At 33.2% G+C, this 19,482-nt stretch overlaps 2 protein-coding genes across 9 annotated transcripts; both read right to left on the bottom strand.

Moving 5' to 3' along the window:
* Nucleotides 1–3,213: 3,213 nt before the first annotated feature.
* LOC142976486 (trehalose transporter 1-like protein) lies at nt 3,214–9,307 on the bottom strand. Of its 6 annotated transcripts, none has more exons than XM_076119886.1 (4): nt 9,284–9,307; nt 6,573–6,761; nt 5,546–5,681; nt 3,214–4,593 (listed from the first exon to the last, which is right to left on the bottom strand). In XM_076119886.1, exons 2-4 carry the CDS (start codon nt 6,669–6,671, stop codon nt 3,296–3,298), a joined length of 1,533 nt encoding a protein of 510 aa, XP_075976001.1. In that variant the 5' UTR covers nt 6,672–6,761; nt 9,284–9,307; the 3' UTR covers nt 3,214–3,295. The 6 variants fall into 6 exon arrangements, with proteins under 6 accessions (XP_075976001.1, XP_075975998.1, XP_075975997.1 ...); XM_076119883.1 differs by lacking the exon at nt 9,284–9,307 and adding an exon at nt 7,487–7,616; XM_076119882.1 differs by lacking the exon at nt 9,284–9,307 and adding an exon at nt 7,344–7,606.
* A 4,648-nt stretch (nt 9,308–13,955) lies between these two features.
* LOC142976480 (facilitated trehalose transporter Tret1-like) lies at nt 13,956–19,268 on the bottom strand. Of its 3 annotated transcripts, none has more exons than XM_076119872.1 (4): nt 19,052–19,268; nt 16,397–16,543; nt 15,760–15,898; nt 13,956–15,651 (listed from the first exon to the last, which is right to left on the bottom strand). In XM_076119872.1, exons 2-4 carry the CDS (start codon nt 16,487–16,489, stop codon nt 14,369–14,371), a joined length of 1,515 nt encoding a protein of 504 aa, XP_075975987.1. In that variant the 5' UTR covers nt 16,490–16,543; nt 19,052–19,268; the 3' UTR covers nt 13,956–14,368. The 3 variants fall into 3 exon arrangements, with proteins under 3 accessions (XP_075975987.1, XP_075975988.1, XP_075975990.1); XM_076119873.1 differs by lacking the exon at nt 19,052–19,268 and adding an exon at nt 17,606–17,737; XM_076119875.1 differs by lacking the exon at nt 19,052–19,268 and adding an exon at nt 16,628–16,815.
* Between the last annotated feature and the right edge of the window lie 214 nt (nt 19,269–19,482).

Below are 19,482 nucleotides of genomic sequence, written 5' to 3'. Positions count from 1 at the left end.
TATAGGGCATTATAATTCAAGTGCTAAAATGGTAATATCAAGCACCAATTTCTTTAGAGAACCTAGAGTCAACTATGAAGAAATTATCCACCAAAACAGTTTTCAGTATATACCAAACAAATTCAAGTTCCATATGAAAATGATTTCACCGTAATGTTGACGTAGTAAATATATCTGTTTACTTTTGTGTTTCTGAAAATTTATTAAAACAAAGTGTTTTTATTAAACACAGGCAGTTAGAATTTTGATTTCATACCTTCTGTATCTATAAGACATTTGTTTAATTTACAGTTAAGCGTAATGGATAATGATTTTATTCCGAAAAGAGTAGGCAGATCGGAGCTCAAGTTCTGATGAATGGAATCCGATAGACTGATTCAACAGGATAAAAACTTTCTGGGTCGAGTTCGAAGCTAATTATTTTATTGAAACGAAATACGTTGCAAAAGTAAAAGCGATCCTTATCTACGTGAGATTGGTAAACAAAAACTAAAGGCGTAAACACACTTTCAGTCACGAATATTTTGACCGCGAACTCGCGTAAGAAGGACTTTTCGGTCAACCGATGGTATGTAATATATTTAACTTTTCTTTATTTCTCTTTCCCTATCTTTGAAGATGTCATAGTATTTATATCCGAATAAGCGCAGACTGTTAAATACAAGTAGTTTTCGTACTTCTTATCGGACATTTACATCTTAACAGTGTGGATCGACATACTTTTGAATAGAATAATGTTCAGATGTTTACCCTAGTAGGTATAACCGACTGATTTGATAGAAAATCGGAAGAGGACATCGTCCTAATACTTTCCGCGTCGTTGGACAATAAAAAGGATCTAAGCGTCTATAAAAGTAGATGATGTCCGATAGAATCCGAATAAATAATATTAATTCCAATTTCCGCTAAACGGTACTAAACATTTGTATTTAAATGCGCAGTTCGGAATATTTTGATTAGTATGATTTGTAATACATGATCGGTAACGTTCCAAAATATATTTAGGTCATATTCGCTTATTTCGTGTCACGGCTTATAGCAAAATTCATTTGCCTAATGAGTACTACGTATTTCTGAATTTGTATACCCTATATAATTATATATATTCTCTACGTTTTAACTAATGTAAAATGTGGTATTCTTTTACAGGAAATTATCAGAAAAGCAAATAAGATTTGGTTACCTCGGAGAGGATACGTAATGGTAGCCCAATTATGAAATACTATGTAAAAAATAAATGGTATTTTAATGACTTATTAAAAAAATACCTTTAGATTTACATTATAATTGTGATTATGATGTGGCGACAATCGATTACAAAGGAACTAATGCTGCGTTTTCAGAAACATTTGACCATGAAGCTTTAATTCAACTTGTACTGTGCTTCTTCCGGTCATTGTGATAAAAATTGAAACCTACAGTATTTATCAGATTAAAATGTTGAGTAAAATTCAAGTTCAGCCACTTCTCTAATATGGTATGTGATTCCCAGTATTTGTCTTATTAGTAGTTTAGTCTATACTTATAACTTTAGTAAAAATGGCCGACTTGTAGTTGTTACATCTGTAGACTTCATTATTCTTTTACGAAGAAAACCAAGTAGCATGTGTATTTAACATCGTAATAGTGAAGTTCAACAGAAATGTTCACTTACATTAGATGTACTCTCGTAGATGTAGCTGAAAGAAATACATAAGTTTAGCAGCTGAAGATCTTCCCACGCCAGTATTGAGTCAACTCTGTAGCCAATATAGTTGCAAACTGTCGCTATTTATGCACTATCGCGATTTTCAACCAACCATTATTACCATCCGCTACATCTATTTCTATTTTATGAACGTAATACTTCGCGTGACGAAATTGTTCCGAGTTTTATGAAGTTGATAAAGGTCACGAATGTTATGAGTACATGAAGGGTTGAGGTGTGTTGAGCTCATTAGAAGCGGTACCGTAATTAGAGAACGTGAAACTGTCTAAGATTTCAAATACGTGATATTATTTGAAAACATTTAAATGTCAATTTTAACTAAATATAGCGCACATATACATAAAAATCTTTTTTAACATCGTTACATAATAACAAGGACTATTTTTGGCTTACGTGGGTCGTATTAACCTATCTTGCTGCGGTAGATAAGATATAACATTGTATTCTCATTGATTCAGTATTATACCTATCGTTAATTAAAAACATGCCAACAAAAGGCGGATTGTAGCATTCTGTGACGGAAGCTTTTAATCTGGTAATCACGCATTCACATTGTAAGAAAATTTAAAAGATCATCACTTTTTATAACCAAATTATACAGTTATTAACAGGATTACGTTTATTACGTTTGGATTTTAACTGAATTGAGATGTAATTAAATAAGATTTAGCATCAATGTATTTGAGACATCAGTCAAGCAATCCCAGCTGTCGACGGGCGAGGTCGCGGGGCAGAAGGTACTTAATTGTGGCTTTTGTGAATCAGTTATCTGCATTGTACTCCAACTTAGAAGTCTCAGTCGGTCTCGGCTTGACCTATTTAACTGAAGAGACAAAACTTCCGAAGACTTGATTGGATAAAACAAAATGTAGTTTAAAGTCTGACGTTGAATAATATTTTGTTGTATCCGACGAATATTGCCAAAAAAGTTCGCGTTTGCCTATCTCATGATATAAATAAATATTAATTTGTAAATCTGAGTCTAATCTCTAAACTTTATCACAATCGTATGTTATACAGGAATCAATAGGTATCCTGTTTGATTGGCGTTTCGCAGTGAGTCTAGATTACCGTACCTATTATAAGGTCTAGTAAGGACTAGTATAGTCCAGCAAAGCGAAAGTTTAAACTATTGAGACAAGAGAAAGTGAGATTCGACTTTATATCATACTCTAACTACAAAGTCTACACTTAATTTCCAGCATATACAAAAGTGGTGCAAAATAATAATATAATCTACTTTGAGCAAAACATTTTACTTCCATGATTTCCTTAGGATAAGTAACAAAATAATAATCAATGAATGTATAATGAAGCTGCCTAGTTTACCGTTCGTGCTCGTTTCAAAAGTAATTGAAACTATATTTGGTGTAGTTTTGTTATCAAAACCAAACAATCTCAGGAAAAGGGTTGCGAAACTAGACTAAACTTGAAAGTTATTCCGCGCCAATTTTCCATTTAACAATAATACCGCCTCAAGTTCAAACAAAAAACAATAAAACCAATGAAAACTGATAACATTTTATTTCTATATTAATTATTTTAATAATGTAAACAATAAATGCAATTAGGAATAACAAAAATCTTCTAACATTTCTGGGCGTCGCAATTATCCTCTTTCACCATAACAAAAGCTTCGCCCGCATCCTCCGCTATTTCATGCGAGTCTTTAAAATAATTCTCAATTTCTTGTAATGTTTTATCTTTGGTTTCAGGCAAATATTTGTACAAAATAATAGCAAAAACAGATGCGGACAATCCGTAGAATAAGAAAGCGCCTGGTAAAGTTAGCACTCTAAATATATGTGGTGACAATTTGAGTACGGTTGCCATCAGTAACTCGGAAAATAATGTTAATATAAGTAACGAGGAACTTTTGTACCTTAAAAATATTATTTCTCCAAAAATAGTTGATGGCATGATCATAGGACCGCAAGTAATAGACACTGAGAATAATGTAAGTAACACTATCGATACAATTTTGTTTTCTGCAACGGCACTGATGCGAATGAGATACAAGTACAATGAAATTATAAACAAAAACAAAATTCCAACAAATGATGACGATAACAACAGCGTTCGTCTATTAACCAACTTGGACAATACGCAACCAATCTGCATTCCGAGTATTGTCACGGCATCTAAAATAAGCATACCGGTATAGGCGGCAGATTCATTGTCCGTTATTGCACTAATCAGATCTATTGCGTACATGGAACATACGAGCTTCCCCGAAAAATGATACAATGACATAACTGCCATAGAGAGCAATAATGGCAGGTAAAACCCTTTTGTTGTTAGTGTTTCTTTAATGACATCAATTCGACAACACGTTTTAGACTTTTTACGCGCTGCGCATTTTTTCAGATACTCCTTTTGAGACCTTATTAGGTTTTTGAGTTCGTCTTCAGATTCTTTGTCGTAACCCTTGAGCCAATGGTGTGCAGCGGCACATTCATCAAAACGCCCAGTCATCGCTAGCCAGGAAGGTGATTCAGGCATGATGACAGCAGTTAAAGAATACAGGCAGCACACGAACGCAATGATGGCAATGTTTCTCCAGTGACTGAATGTTCCAGTCACATTCGCGATCCACACTCCCCAGAAGAATATGGATGATTCTATCATCATAAAAACGCCCCGGTAACGCGGGGACGAGTACTCCGTGATGATACATATCAGTACCGTCATATTACTAGCAAGAGTGACACCCTGCAGTATCTCACTAATTAACAGATGCGTTGCACTCGTGCTGCAGTAGAAAACAATGAAACTCACTAATGTCAATACTGTTACGATCAGAAATGGAATCTTTCTTCCAATAAGACGAGTGAGGATTGGTAGAATGATCACCCACGGCATCGAACTGTATCCAACGACTGATGCTGTAAAGAAAATTCCTTAATTAGCAAAGAAAACATTACATATATTTACGTTAAGTAAAACTATATTACATTCTTTTGTGTTGAACAGACGGTGAAAGAAAAACACAAAACGCATCAGCTGCTTCGCGGAACTTGAAAAGTCAACCGGGTCGCCTATTTCCTAATTAAAAAGTAATCCTCTTTGCTTTACTGTTGTTCTAGTCTAATCTTTTAAACCACGCCATCTGTACACTTTTAAGGGCAGTTAAACGAGCTGCTATTTAATTATGAGCATTATATGAGTCATACTTTGTACAAGGCTAGACCAGCCTTGTACAAAGTGTACTATATTAGGGTTCTAAATAACAAAAAAAAACAGGTATAGAGGTATAGACCCAAAAAGGAGGAAATTGACATTACTTTTTCCTTGGGGTCTGGAAAAACTGTTTAACATAATTAATTATAAATTATAGTTTTTCAGAACAAAAATATTCGATGTGGCTGATATGATTGATCAGCACTAAAACCTAACAACCAAAACCCCCACAATGAGTTAACTTTATAATGCATTGAACGAGCAATAATTACATGGCTCGAGACAGATATGTACATATATACATAAAAAACAATAGTTTATTTTTTTATTGAACACAAATACAACAATACTGATTGAAATAAATATTTACAAATGTCTGTTAAATGATTACGCAATGAAGTAAATAGTGCCCGCAATTTCCATTCCCGTGAAATATGCACTGAAAAACGCGATGCGATGCGAATGCGATATAACGCATAAATCAAGAAAACAGGAAGAACAAATGCGTTTCTTCTTTAATAGGTTTGTAAGACAACATTTTACTAAATAGATCGTTTGTATTTATCGCGTGCTTTGCGTTTGCTGCTTCGCATCGCATAGCATTCATCGTTGACGTAGGAAACAGTCTAAGGTAATTAAATAATAATTCGAGCTTACACAACCAAGACGCCATGTCCTCTGTTAATGGCTCCGAGGAATTTTCTTTCCTCAGCTGCGGTATGAACACGGTAGGTGCGCCGAAACATAATCCCAGTACGAAATATATTGACGTCGCCACCGTGCATACGTAAAGCTGAAAAATATAATAAAACGTGTTTTTATACACATGTGTCGTGCTTGCTTTAGACGTTGTAAGTGGCGTTGGAAATTATTTCTGTCGCAACAATAAACGTTAAAAGAACAGAGATAACATTAAATTTAAGCGTTGCTTTTTGAGAAACGTTTTAGTAATCGGCCTTTGGACTGACTACACTCTAGGCTCTTTGGTACTCGAACTCGCTATAGTGACCAGTGATTGAATAAATTAGTTAAAAGTAAAGTAGTTCATCCTACAATTCCTAACGGGTTTATAAAATTGGCGTAAGCTCGTAATAGATAAATTGCGTTTTACCTATATGCGAAAACTATAGGTATGCAAGTAAAAAAGGCAAAATATACTAATTAACTAAGTAATCTGAGCTTACGGCACTTTTATTAAAAAGGCAGTTTGGCTCAAAAGTAGTTTTAACTTTATACAACTGCATTATTGTTTTTGTAGTCCACTTGTAGTAGCTCGAATCGGAATATCTGTTTCATGGGTTTTAGACTTCGTAAACTAAACAGCTGTCTTTTTATCAAGCAAATTTATTTTAAAATATCACAAAGGCTTGTGTTGTATATTTCTATTGAAACATAGTACAAAGTAATTGTAAACAGAAATGCATAGTGCCAGAAGGTCATTGACTTTATTGCAACTATATCAGAATGTTATTATTGCATCAATAACTCAACAACTATCTACTCTTAATCTTACTGTTTACTACAACCCACTATGTCTACTCTTATTTATACTCAAGAGTACTTCCTATACCGATTTAAAATTTGGCATTGTGCCATCTATGTTGCATCTCATCAACAACTCTCTAAATCTATATTTAAAAGGGTCAGTCACGTAATATTCCTCTCGTTATCAATGTTTACTAACCTGTCTTAGAAATGGTACCGCGGACTTGGTGACTGACAATTGTGACTTACACTCTTTCGAGTCTACAGATTTAATTTCGTCGTAACTGCACTTGTCCATTTTGATCGGTTTCGTATTTTACGTTTGATGAGTTGATGTTTCGAATGTAAGCATAATCGGCTCTCAAATTACGCCAGACGATATCTGAAACTGATTTAAAATACGGTCAAATGCGTGATGGACTCTCGATTCTGATAAGTAATTAGGTGTTTGTTACTGGAGTAAAATATTCCTGATTTTTCATACGTTTTGGCGTATATTAATATTAAGGCGAAACAATACTCAATAGAAAAATATTATTTAAGGGAAAAAGGTGAAGATTTGTGATATAACAATAATATCTAGTACAAGTTTACAAACTACTTACGTAAATTGTTTTTTCTATTCAAATTAAATCTATCTAAAATTCTATGAATCTTATCAAAAAAGCAAATAACTTAAACATCAGTTTTAACATAATAAAGTAACGACATTCTAATGTACTCACAGATAAATAATACTCAGTAATACTTATTTCATATGTAATTTATTTATTTAGTTGTCTATACGTTTGCAGTTTATACTGTTTGTAAAGCAATTAGTATTTAAATATTATTTGCTAGCAGATGTTATTTATTTATAAAACCTTGAAACACCTTCAATTCACCACACTTACATATGCCAGCAAATTCTGTATGCCCAGTATAATATTTTTTTCGCAAAAAATGAATTACGAGTATATGCTCATCTTACCGTCATTGCCGTGATTCTATTACAAAACCAAATAAACTATAAAAGTCACTGCTTTTAAACATCACTTAACTAATACAAACTAACAAATATCTTTATGAATATGAAAACACTAAATCACAAATGAATTAAGTAAAAGACAGTACCATCGATGTCGCTATAACTGTATTACTGAATCGGATTTCTTAAGATTAAGGTGCCAGCACATTCACGCGTCTACGCGGCACATTTCACTGGAGCGCGCGAATGCACTGCTACTCTTACGCACTCGTATTTATGTGTCTATCAAATTCTTATCAACGTTTATTTACAACTGTGATTTCATGTGATTCTTGACATTGGAAACAAATGTCTCTTTGATTTAGAGACATATGATTTGATGGAATAATGCAGCTTTTGATTTTTTAATGATTAACTTATGTTATGATTTACTTAATTTAGTTTTATCATATTATTATAAATGTTGGCCTTTGACTGAGAGGCTCAGCAGTAGGTATAGCAATAAGACAGTTTTATACTGTTGCTAAATAAATAATGTGAACTACCTAACGAAGCCGTTTAATGTAGGATATCATTTAATTAACATAGCACTAACATCTAAATCGTGACACGATACAATTTTAGTATTTTGTTAAGTTTTACCCCAGCTAAATAAATTTTATACAATCAGCAATATTCGATACCTACCCAACTGACTGTAATTCAATCGTGGTAGTGTCAAAACTAGGTACTAATTAAACGAGTATAGTATATATTTTTACACGTGTCTTCCGAATCAAGTTGTATTGAAATAGTATTCAAATGATGAGATGTTGCATATTATATCGAAGTGTCAAGCGGTATCGTCGCGGACTCACGGGCGGATATGACGTCACAACGTATCCGCATGTCCAATGCAATTGTTTGAAAATGCCACGGTCATTACAGCGCATCTATTGTATAATATGTAATAAGAAACTGAAAATAAATGATTTAATATCCGTATACTACTAATTGATTTTATATTCAGGAATTTATGTTTTCAGCCAGTTGTATCATAACAAAAATTTTATTGATTTATAAAGGTTTTTTTTGCTTTTTAAAAGCATTCGTTGCTTAGAAATAACAAAAAGATAGCAATCTAATTGATCGGGAACTACAGTGACGACAAGCTTATGATAACAATCTCTAAATTTTATTGTGATGCAAGCATAATTAATATTGAATAACCCTAATTCTATTTACTTTAGGAAACTCAGAAAAACATTCATTTACTAAAATTTAAGTGCACATGCAAACAATTCGAAATGAAATCCACGCACAGAATCTAAATACTTATTTCAGATAGGTTAGTAATTTCAGGCACTAAATTACTAAAGTGATATGACGTGTATGATGGAAACCAGTTTAATTAGTCGCAGATCGCCATAACACGGTAATTTATAATCCAAAACATGGCAATTAACAGCCTCGATGTTTAATTGTTTACAGTTTCTTGAATCGAGCATGTGAAATGTGAAACGTTTGTTATGAATTTATTGGTTTCGTAATTATCATTCACAACTGGCTGATGTTAGCGTCTCGACCCACGTGAGTTTTTTTATTGAATGTAGTAGTCTGTGTCGTTACACATCAAAACAGTCTAGCCGTTTGTGTGTGAAAGAAGTAAATTAATACTAATTGACATACTTTCCCATTTCTAAATAAAGAAAGTATTCATCTTAGGATGACATGTGACAATATTTATCAAGAATGAGGTTGATGATGAATAAAATTATTTATATAATTTGTTAAGTGGTTGTTAGTATCTATAACCATAACCAAGATGACACAGGTCTCCACATCTTCATATACACACTGAAATACTTACCTACGTATGAGGAGCAAGAACAATAGGTATAAGAACTTGTCACTTAAAAATGTAGTGGTCTAAAAAATTAAAAGATAAACACTATTTTTCTTACCTCACTGGCCGGTAAGAAAATCTTAGTACATCGGTCGTAGGTTACAACGATAACAGAAGCCAAAATTAAATAAAGAACTGAATTGATTAGCGTCTTACAATGTATGTATGTTATCAAAGTAAAGAACAATCACTGTATTTTTAAGAGTTTATTTAAGTAAGTATAGATAAAAACTGTATGACGAACTAACCGCGTAGTCCAATGGGCTTGCCCTCTCATTTTTCTATTATTGGATAATTAGAAAGTGGAATTCGGAAAACTATTCAGAACAAGTTATCTTCAGTAGATATTTTCAAATTCTATTGTTGCAACGTAGTGAGCCAATCATTATTTAATTATGAATTGACTTAAATTTGTTTTTAATTCTAAGAACGGGAAATGCTTAAACGATTACTTCAAATAATTACAATTCACAAAAAATCCTATTCAAACTTATATCAAACACAAATTAAGTAAATTATTTACATCAATTGTGACAAAAAAGTTTGATAAACATTTTCGTTTGAACTTGTTTGGGTAGAAATAAGTATCGCGACAAATTCGCGTCGTGCATTAAAAGTTCCCTATGTTGGTGTACAGCTACCCTCAATTTTTCATTGTCATGAGCGGTGTTGTGATATACGCAATGCATGGGACATTTTTCTGAAAGAGGCATACATAAAATTCACGGTATTATGCAGAGTTTTAATAAAAACAGCTCTTGCATGTTTTCAAAATAGTAAGCTTATTACCGGTTTTAAACCTTTAAGGTAAGTATCGATTATCAAATAGAAATACTGACAGATTTTTTCATACTAGCTGTTACTATATCCGCCATATTAGTGATCCTTAACTTACCTGATAGAAGTAAAACTGGCTCTTACTTTTGTGTTATAAATGTCTACGTGATAACTATAGATACTATGTGTAATCAAAACCGGAAGTGTTTTAGGTACCAAAGGAGGGTGGCGTCAATTATTATAAACCGTAAATCTTCGGTTGCGCTGTCATCTAGAATATAATGACTAAAATAACGACTGTCTGTTTTGTACTCAAGTAACCGAACTTAGAATCGAATTAAACTGGAAACAGCTTTGTTTATAATAAATCACTAAATATGTAAGTACCCTGCTTCAGGAAACAAAATAAGACACTAAGTTTCACCATTCCTGGATAAGAATAATAAATAGATACCTTAGGAGCTGGATCTTGACAGTTGTTTTCATTCATTAGCTGCTACACCATCTAGCAGTTAGGTTATCTGACCTTACATATTATTTTAAGAAACAATTTTAAGGTAAAATCAGAAAACTACAAGAATATGAACAACCCCTTTTTTAATACGTCATTTAATTTTCTTAGTGTAAGAGTTCTAGATTCCTATTCATATAAAAATATTTAATAATGAGATTCCCAATGTCGGGCTGTAACTGTATGTCACATCTTTTTGACTATTTTCACATTTGTTGCAGCGTGTTATTTCAAAGGCGCTGTCGATGGCCGTCAAGAGAATAACGAGGCAAATGATCTGGGAGTCATTTCATTGATTTAAATTACCAAAGGATGATATTTTATCGAGTCACAATATGTTTACTAGGATAACTATATTAATAGGCCTCTCCAACGTCTCTCAAACATTTTTCAATAACACTTGATATGACGAGAAGCGCTAACATTATGACTGACTTTCTTTCATGTTTTAACTTTCTGCATCTATTTATACTCGTATAAAAGAAAGTCTTGTTAGTTATACTTATTATAACTTAATAAAGGCTGGATCGATTTGACTAAAAATCGCTGGAGAGGTTTTGAACCAGAAGTCGGACATAGAATATTTTATTTTTAATATAAAAATGATTCACTTAATGAGTTGCTAAGCGCAAAGCTTAAGTAGAGCTCGAGCAATTCGACTAATCGTTTTTGTAAAATTGTGTTTAAGACACGGTAAAGGATATTACGGAGAGTAAATAAAATGTGTCAGCTGAGTTGCGCGGCTAGTTTTTCATACAAATTACTGCCTTCTAAAGGAAAAGTAGGAGCCAGCCTCGTACTGAGTAAAGTCAAAACATTACCGCTGGTAGTTACTGATAACAATCTGATAGGAAATTCAACGCCACCCGGAAACGGACCCTAGAATCTCGCAATCGTTAATCACGCCACACTTATTCGTTTTTTAAAAACATTAAACTACACTTGGTAGTGTTGCCAACAATTAAAATCAGAAGTGTTATACAACCAGCCAGTAGTGACCTGCATCATTTCTTAATAGTTTCATGGCATTAACACTGCAATTGAAAACAATAAAATCTGAACTATGTATTTATGCAAATGAAGAAAAATTTTATTTTGACCCATAAAACCAAGGGTATGCTATTACAAATAGCGAGTGCAATGCTCTATAGTTGTATGATGTTTATAACTACAATAACAATAAGGTGTTGATTACATGCGACAAAATTAAGTTTTCGTGTTGCCATAGGTTTAGAGATTTATGTTCAAAAATTAAACTGAAAACCATTTTTAGTAATATGGCTAGCGGACTGGCCCGACTTCGCCCAGGTGTGGTACAATTTTATCCCGTAGATTTAGTTCCCATAGGAATTTTGATCCCATCGATACCCTACAAACCTTGTCCCGACTCCTGACAGTTACAAACATAATAAAAAAAGAATTATCGAATTTAGTTAAGTTTGAATTATGCACGTACAAACATTTCGGTGATTCATTTTTATTTATATAGATAACTAGCTGACCCGCGCAACTTCGCTTGCGTCACATAAGAGAGAATGGGTCAGAATTTTCCACGTTTTTGTAACACTTTTACTGTTACTCTGTTCCTATTGGTCGTAGCGTGATGATATAAAATATGCTTTTTTTTCACCAAAAATATTCTTAAAATTATTTATATCTCTTAATATAACGAAGTCGCGCTAACGCATATCCGCCATTAAAACAGTTGCCATGACAACGGAATGTTGTTAATTCAATGTCATTATAATATTGGTTATTCGCGACTTCGTTCGCCACCTGAATTTTCTCGGGAAATGCGCATTTTCCCGGGGTAAAAAGTAGCCTATGTCCTTTCTCGGGTATCGAAATATCTCCATACCAAATTTCATGCAAATTGGTTCAGTAGTTTAGGCGTGATTGAGTAGCAGACAGACAGACAGACAGAGTTACTTTCGCATTTATAATACTAGCTGACCCGCGCAACTTCGCTTGCGTCACATAAGAGAGAATGGGTCAGAATTTTCCATGTTTTTGTAACACTTTTTACTGTTACCTACTCTGCTCCTATTGGTCGTAGCGTGATGATATAAAATATGCTTTTTTTCACGAAAAATATTCTCAAAATTATTTATATCTCTTAGTATAACGAAGTCGCGCTGAGGCATACCCGCCATTAAAACAGTTGCCATGGCAACGGAATTTTGTTAATTCAATGTCATCATAATATTGATTTTTCGCGAATTAGTTGAATTTTATGAATTTTCCCGGGAAATGCGTCATTTTCCCGGGGTCAAAAGTAGCCTATGTCCTTTCTCGGGTATCAAAATATCTCCATACCAAATTTCATGCAAATTGGTTCAGTAGTTTAGACGTGATTGAGTAGCAGACAGACAGACAGACAGACAGACAGACAGACAGACAGACAGACAGACAGACAGACAGAGTTACTTTCGCATTTATAATATTAGTATGGATTAGTATGGATAACCACGTGAAGCGCTATTTCCTATAACCATATTGCACAAAATAAATAATTGATACGAGAACGTTGTTAAAATGTGTAAAAATATTTTACTGTAGGAAAGTTTCGTGTGACACAAAACTCACAAAAATGTTAAACTGCGGAACGTCCGTCCAGCTTGTTTATTTCTAGTTCGGATTTTATTTGGAAAATTTTGGATAAACTGACCTTTTTCAAAGGGGCTTCAATTTTGTTACAGTATTTTCATGAATATGTTTCTCTCAAAATTCAGTTTTTTTATTTAGTATATAAGCAATAAGCAATCATTTTTTTTACTGTTTTATTTTGGTAAAACTGAAATAATGCTACTGAAATCTAAGACAGAATATTGCTATATAGATTAACGTAATGTAAGGTTTGTAACGATTCCTAGTCAAGCTTGGCGTTTCAGTTCTTCTTAATCATTCAATTCAATTAATGATTCGATATAATCACCCTATGAACAGATGTATAATTATTTATCAGCCAGTATTTCGATTCCGATACTATATAAACAGATAAAATTAGAGTATTTTCGTAAAACTGTTATTTTGCTACATAAATAACCGAAACCAAATAAAATACTTTAAAATATAAATTGTTTTCCGAAATAGGAAATTAAAAGTCATATTGAACCAACTTTTTCACGGAAATCATTTTACACATTATTAAAAGCTATAACAGCATAAAATAGTTAAAAAATACACGTTCAAACGATTCCAACGAACTGGACTCGTCCGCACAAATTGTTTATCTCTAGTTCAGTTTTCATGCAAAATACATTTTAAACTATCTTTCCCAGATTAACTTTGTTTTGTGTCCTTTTTAACGAGACACGATATTTTTAGACAGCGCCTTTTTATGAAACACGTGTAAGGTTTTTTTTCAACCAAAATGCAAACAAAGGCCAGTCAGGAATATAAATAATAGTGATCTTTTAACTTACATTGACTAAAACCCAAAATAGACTGAGAGAATAAATATAATTCGATATAGTCTATGTTAAAAATTATTTTTATAATTTTGTTACAAAAAAACACTATCACACTTTTTACAAGTTCACTGGCTTAATGTTAAACTAATTAACAATTGAAATTCAGGAAACTATGACTACTTACCTTTTTATACTGGTTTGGTTTTGCTCAATTTATTTTAGATACAAGTATAACGCAAGTTTTTACTTAATTATTATACTATGCAAATTGTTACTTAGGTGATAAGATATAATTAAAGCATGTCTTAACAAATGTAGCTATTTCTATCTATATTATAGTATATTATTAGCATATATTATTAACTCACAAAATTTTCCACAAATTACTCAAAAACCTAATGCAAACTTTGAAGCATGCCGGTTTTCTTCGCTCATAACAATATCATCTTGGTTTATGTAAATCTTTATCTTCTAATAATTCTTGTGAAACGATTTCATCTGCCGGAGCAACTTTGAAATAATTCTCTATTTCCTGTAAAGTCTTGTCCTTACTTTCAGGTAAATATTTATACAATAAAAATGCAAAAACAGAGGCGGAGACTCCATAAAAAAGGAAAGCACCGTGCAATCCAAATATTTTAAAAATATATGGTGAAACTTTTAGAACACTGGCCATCAATATTTCTGAGAATATTGCGAGTATAGGTAACGATGAACTTCTATACCTAATCGGTGTCAGCTCCCCATACACTGAACACGCGAGTATCATAGGCCCACAACTGAAAGTCATAGAAAACAAAGTCAATAGCAACAATGACACAACTTTGTTTTCAGTAATCACAGCTAATTTTATAAGATATAAATATAGAGATATTACAAACAGAAATCCAATACCTATCGACGATGAAGTCAGCAACAATGTTCTTCTCTTAAGATACTTTGAGAGCACACATCCTATGAGCATGCTACATATTGTCACAGCCTCTAATATAAGCATACCCATATACGCAGTGGGCTCACTATTCGTAATTCTCTTAATTAATTCTACGGAATACATACTACAAACAAACTTTCCCGAAAAGTTGTATAGTAACATGACAGTCATGGATAGTAAAAGGGGTTTGTGAAACGCCTTTGTAGAGAGCGTCTCCATGATAATTCTAAGTCGACAGCAGGAAGCTTCTTTCCGTTTGGAACGTGCTCTTAGATATTCTTTTTGCGCATTTATTAAACTTTCTAGTTCATTCTCAGACTCTTTGTCGTAACCTTTCAGCCAGTGGTGAGATTTCGCGCAGTCTTCAAAACGTCCATTCATAGCCAGCCAAGATGGAGATTCAGGCCAAAGAAAAGCTGTTAGCGAACAAGAAGAACATACAAATGCAAAAAATGCAATGTGTTTCCAGTGGCTAAAAGTTCCAGTTGCATTAGCGACCCACACTCCGCAGAAGAAAATGGTTGACTTCACTGTCATGAATACGCCGCGGTATCGCGGAGATGAATATTCTGTGACTATGAGAATCAAGACGGTCATGTTGCTAGCGACGAGCGGACCTTGCATAATCTCACTAATTAAAAGTATAATGTTAGAAGAGCTTAAATAAAATACTATATATCCTAACATCGTAGTAATACACAAGATGAGAAATGGTACTTTTCGTCCAAACTTCCGTGTAAGTATTGGCAAAATAAGTATCCATAGTAAGGCAGCATAACCATGAATCGATGCTGAAAAGAAAAAAACAATATTGCATTATTTAAATTTCAGACATAAACTTTGCCCCACAATAAAAAAACAAATAAGTTTAAAGTTACAAGTTTAACTGAAACACATACTCAACCAAGACGCCATATCTTCTGAGACCGCTTCGGTTGAATTAGCCTCTCGTCTTATTTGCGGTATGAAGACATTAGGAGCGCCGTAACACAGTCCTAATACAAAATATATCGTCCACACTCCACCGACCACGAACAACTGAAATAATACAAGAAAATACTAAAGTAAGTATACATTTGAATACTTTTACCGCCCACCACTTTAGTATGAGTTCCCTACAGCTTTGAGTTTTCTTTCTGTCTTTTACGTACTCCTTGTATTTGGATACGCAATTTATGCTATGTATAAATCCTACCTGTTGAACTTAGTAAAGCCCTCGAGGGTGTTTTGCTATGTGGTCTTACTAGAAGGATTATGTAAACTAGCTGTTGTTGTATGTATTTCAAATGTCAAGGCAACGATGACCTATTACCTATGGTATTATCAACCGTTCTACGTAAATTTAACACAAGTATCCTTATATTGGTACCTCGCAGAAAGTAAGTAATTATATTATATATTACATATTCTTATTCGAATATTCTACGCAAGATATTTAATAGCTTTTAGAAAAAATAAAAACAAATACCGTGACGTTCTGCCAACTAATTACTGTCAATATCTATAAAGAGAATAAACAATATTATTTTAAAATACCTGTCTCAAAAATGGAGTCCACGAAATGTTAACAGGACTCTCAATGGATTCTTCGTATTCCGGATAAGCATTTTCGTAATCATCCTTCGCCATTACACTAATTTTATATTCAGTTTATACATACAATCTTGGCATCGCTCTGTGCAGCTGTAATTTTAGAACAATTGAATTAAAAAAGGTTAGTATGCTGGAATTACAACACGTAGCTTAACGTTTAAAGTGCTGACATACCAGCCATAATAGTAAACACATTGTTTCTCGCACTAGTCAGCGCTTCAGAATACCACAGTTTAAACGAAATTAAATCACCTTGAAGATTTATTTGATTCACGTGTAGAAATAATTTTAAAAACATTTCAATCTATATTTTGCTAGTTATCTATTCACACTGACAGTATTAAAGCAGTAACGTGAAATAATATTTTTATTGCTTTCGCAATGAATCCTATTTGCTTAATGGCAGCTTATAATACAAATTACAATAACACAAATATTAGTAGGTCATTCAGTATTCAATAAAATAATAAGACGCAGCTGTGTTTACTAATTTGCATGGATCATAAAATATTTCGCATTGAGGTTGGTTTCATTACAATGTGACCAAGAAAACCAAAAGAAAGCTGGAATAAACTTGACGGTAATATACCATTACTACTACAACTTAATGCCAAAATATGAGAGATGAAGAAATGTAAAATGATAGTTATTTTCTCTCCATTAAACTAGCTGGTCTTAAATTTATATTACAGAAAATATAAAACCTTTATAATAATCCAGACGATCACAAGCAAGATAAAATGAAGTGATTAATTCAAGCTATTATAAATAATTACCTAACTACTATAACTATCAGTTAAACCGCCCCCACGGCGATACACTTGACAAAATATTTGTATTCAAAGCGAAATAGAGATATTTCAAAATTCTATAAAAAATAAAACTAGATTTTAAAATGGCAAAAAGCCTAGTCAAATCTGTCGAGGTTTTTATCAATGCATGTATGTAGTTTTAGGCGTATTTACATATTTTTGCCTAAACCGAAATAGGTTTTGATTCGATTCGTCGAAACTGTACAACCTATTTGTTCGCCGTCATAACGTTATGATATGGCTATGATATGTTTTTTTAGGAATTTATTTGCAACCAGAGTAACAAAATTCATTTGAAAAACTATAATAAATATAAACCACTTTGCGGTTTTTCTCTTACCATGAGACAATGATTGTGATACATAGAACAAAAAAATATCGTACAGAGGTCTAGACTTTAATTATTCATGCAATCACTCATGCAATAAAACACAACTATCTCACGAAACACACAACACACATTTACAAAAACATAAACCAAAGGGATTTACTCAAACTGTTTATGAACTGTCCAAAAATAGTTTATTTACGCAACACATTAGTGGTTTATAGGTCATCTCTTTCTAATGTTACCCAAGGATATAGCGGAGTTTTGAATCAACAATATTGATAACGTTTCTCCAACCAATGTCCACTATACATTGTTATTGTACAGAGGCTAATAATAATATGATCTTGGCATTTCTTCCTGCATAGTTATACACTTTTAAATGGAACAAATTCTTCGAATCGTTTTCCTCAAAGTGGTTAGGAAAACGACCTTTTGTTTGTTAAAGAACGGTGTTAATATTATATCTTCAGATAGATATAGGCCTGCTTATGAATGAGAGACACCACGTTAAAACGAAGTAAAACAAATTATTTTTACTAATTTCTTTGTCAACACATGTCAATTCCCATTTAATTTATACCTAAATATGATATTACTAGCTGACCCGCGCAACTTCGCTTGCGTCACTTAAGAGAATGTGGATCAAAATTTTCCCCGTTTTTGTAACATTTTTCGTTACTACTCCGCTCCTTATGGCCGTAGCGTGATGTTATATAGCCTATAGCCTTCCTCGATAAATGGGCTAAGTAACACTGAAAGAATTTTTCAAATCGGACCAGTAGTTCCTGAGATTAGCGCGTTCAAACAAACAAACAAACAAACAAACTCTTCAGCTTTATAATATTAGTATAGATTATAATATTAGTATAGATTCGATAGCCATAAGGGCAGATGTAGAGAGAGAGTAGAGCATATTGCAACCGATTGCAGACTAGCCAAATCGTAAACGATAGATCGACTATCGTTGACGGTTAAATAAGATGGTAAGTACCTACTATTGACCGTAATATGATGCAGCCTATCGCGGATTAGTATGTCATTGTCGTAGTGCTACCAATCGAGACTAAGTGCAGACACTAGTCGTTAAACCCAACAGTTTAATCTCCTATAACTTGCAACAGAATTATCGACGGTAAAAATTAAGTTTTGAACACTATAAATAGTAATTTAGCACATCACTGTCAAACTGCAAGGCGGGCACGGGTCTTCCGAAATGAAAATGATGACCGAGTTGTCGGGTTTGGGACATTGCATCAAGAACATGTCAGGATATAATCAGTGGAATAATTATTTCTAATACACACACAATTTCACTTTTGACTCTCCAACCACTTGTGTGGAAGACGAAAGCTACACGGTTCATTGTCACTGACTGCTTTAAACCAGTAAAAGGGCAGCTGTGATACATGTAGGTCAGTACTTATTACTATGACACAATAAAAAATAAACACTCACCTAATTATGCAATGAAGAAATAACATTAATAATGAAATTTGAACGAACGATCACACTCTTAAACCTGTACCGATAGTATTGGCAGCCGTGGATAAGTCCAGTTAAATGCACTTCCAATGATACGCGTACTGTCGAGTGAGGATTATTATTATCGTATTAACATATTATACAGTCTCGCCTTACATATTTAATATGTATTGAACAACCAATTCGAATAGTGCAAACATTGACACTTGGTAACAGTAACTAACTTACTATCACCTAAGCAAGTAAATTACTATACAAACTGCCTTATCAAATTACTTACTTGACTACTCGTTAAATATGTGTAATTAAAAACTATACGCTATGCAATCTTGAATTCGACATATAGGTATATAATTATGTTTTTTGACTGACAATTCATTTTATCCATGTTGCACCAGGTTTTT

This window comes from Anticarsia gemmatalis, chromosome 11 (assembly GCF_050436995.1).
Source record: "Anticarsia gemmatalis isolate Benzon Research Colony breed Stoneville strain chromosome 11, ilAntGemm2 primary, whole genome shotgun sequence".
Classification (NCBI taxonomy): Eukaryota; Metazoa; Arthropoda; class Insecta; order Lepidoptera; family Erebidae; genus Anticarsia; species Anticarsia gemmatalis.
Note: the sequence above shows the minus strand (reverse complement) of the source record. Positions and strands in the feature narration are given on the sequence as shown.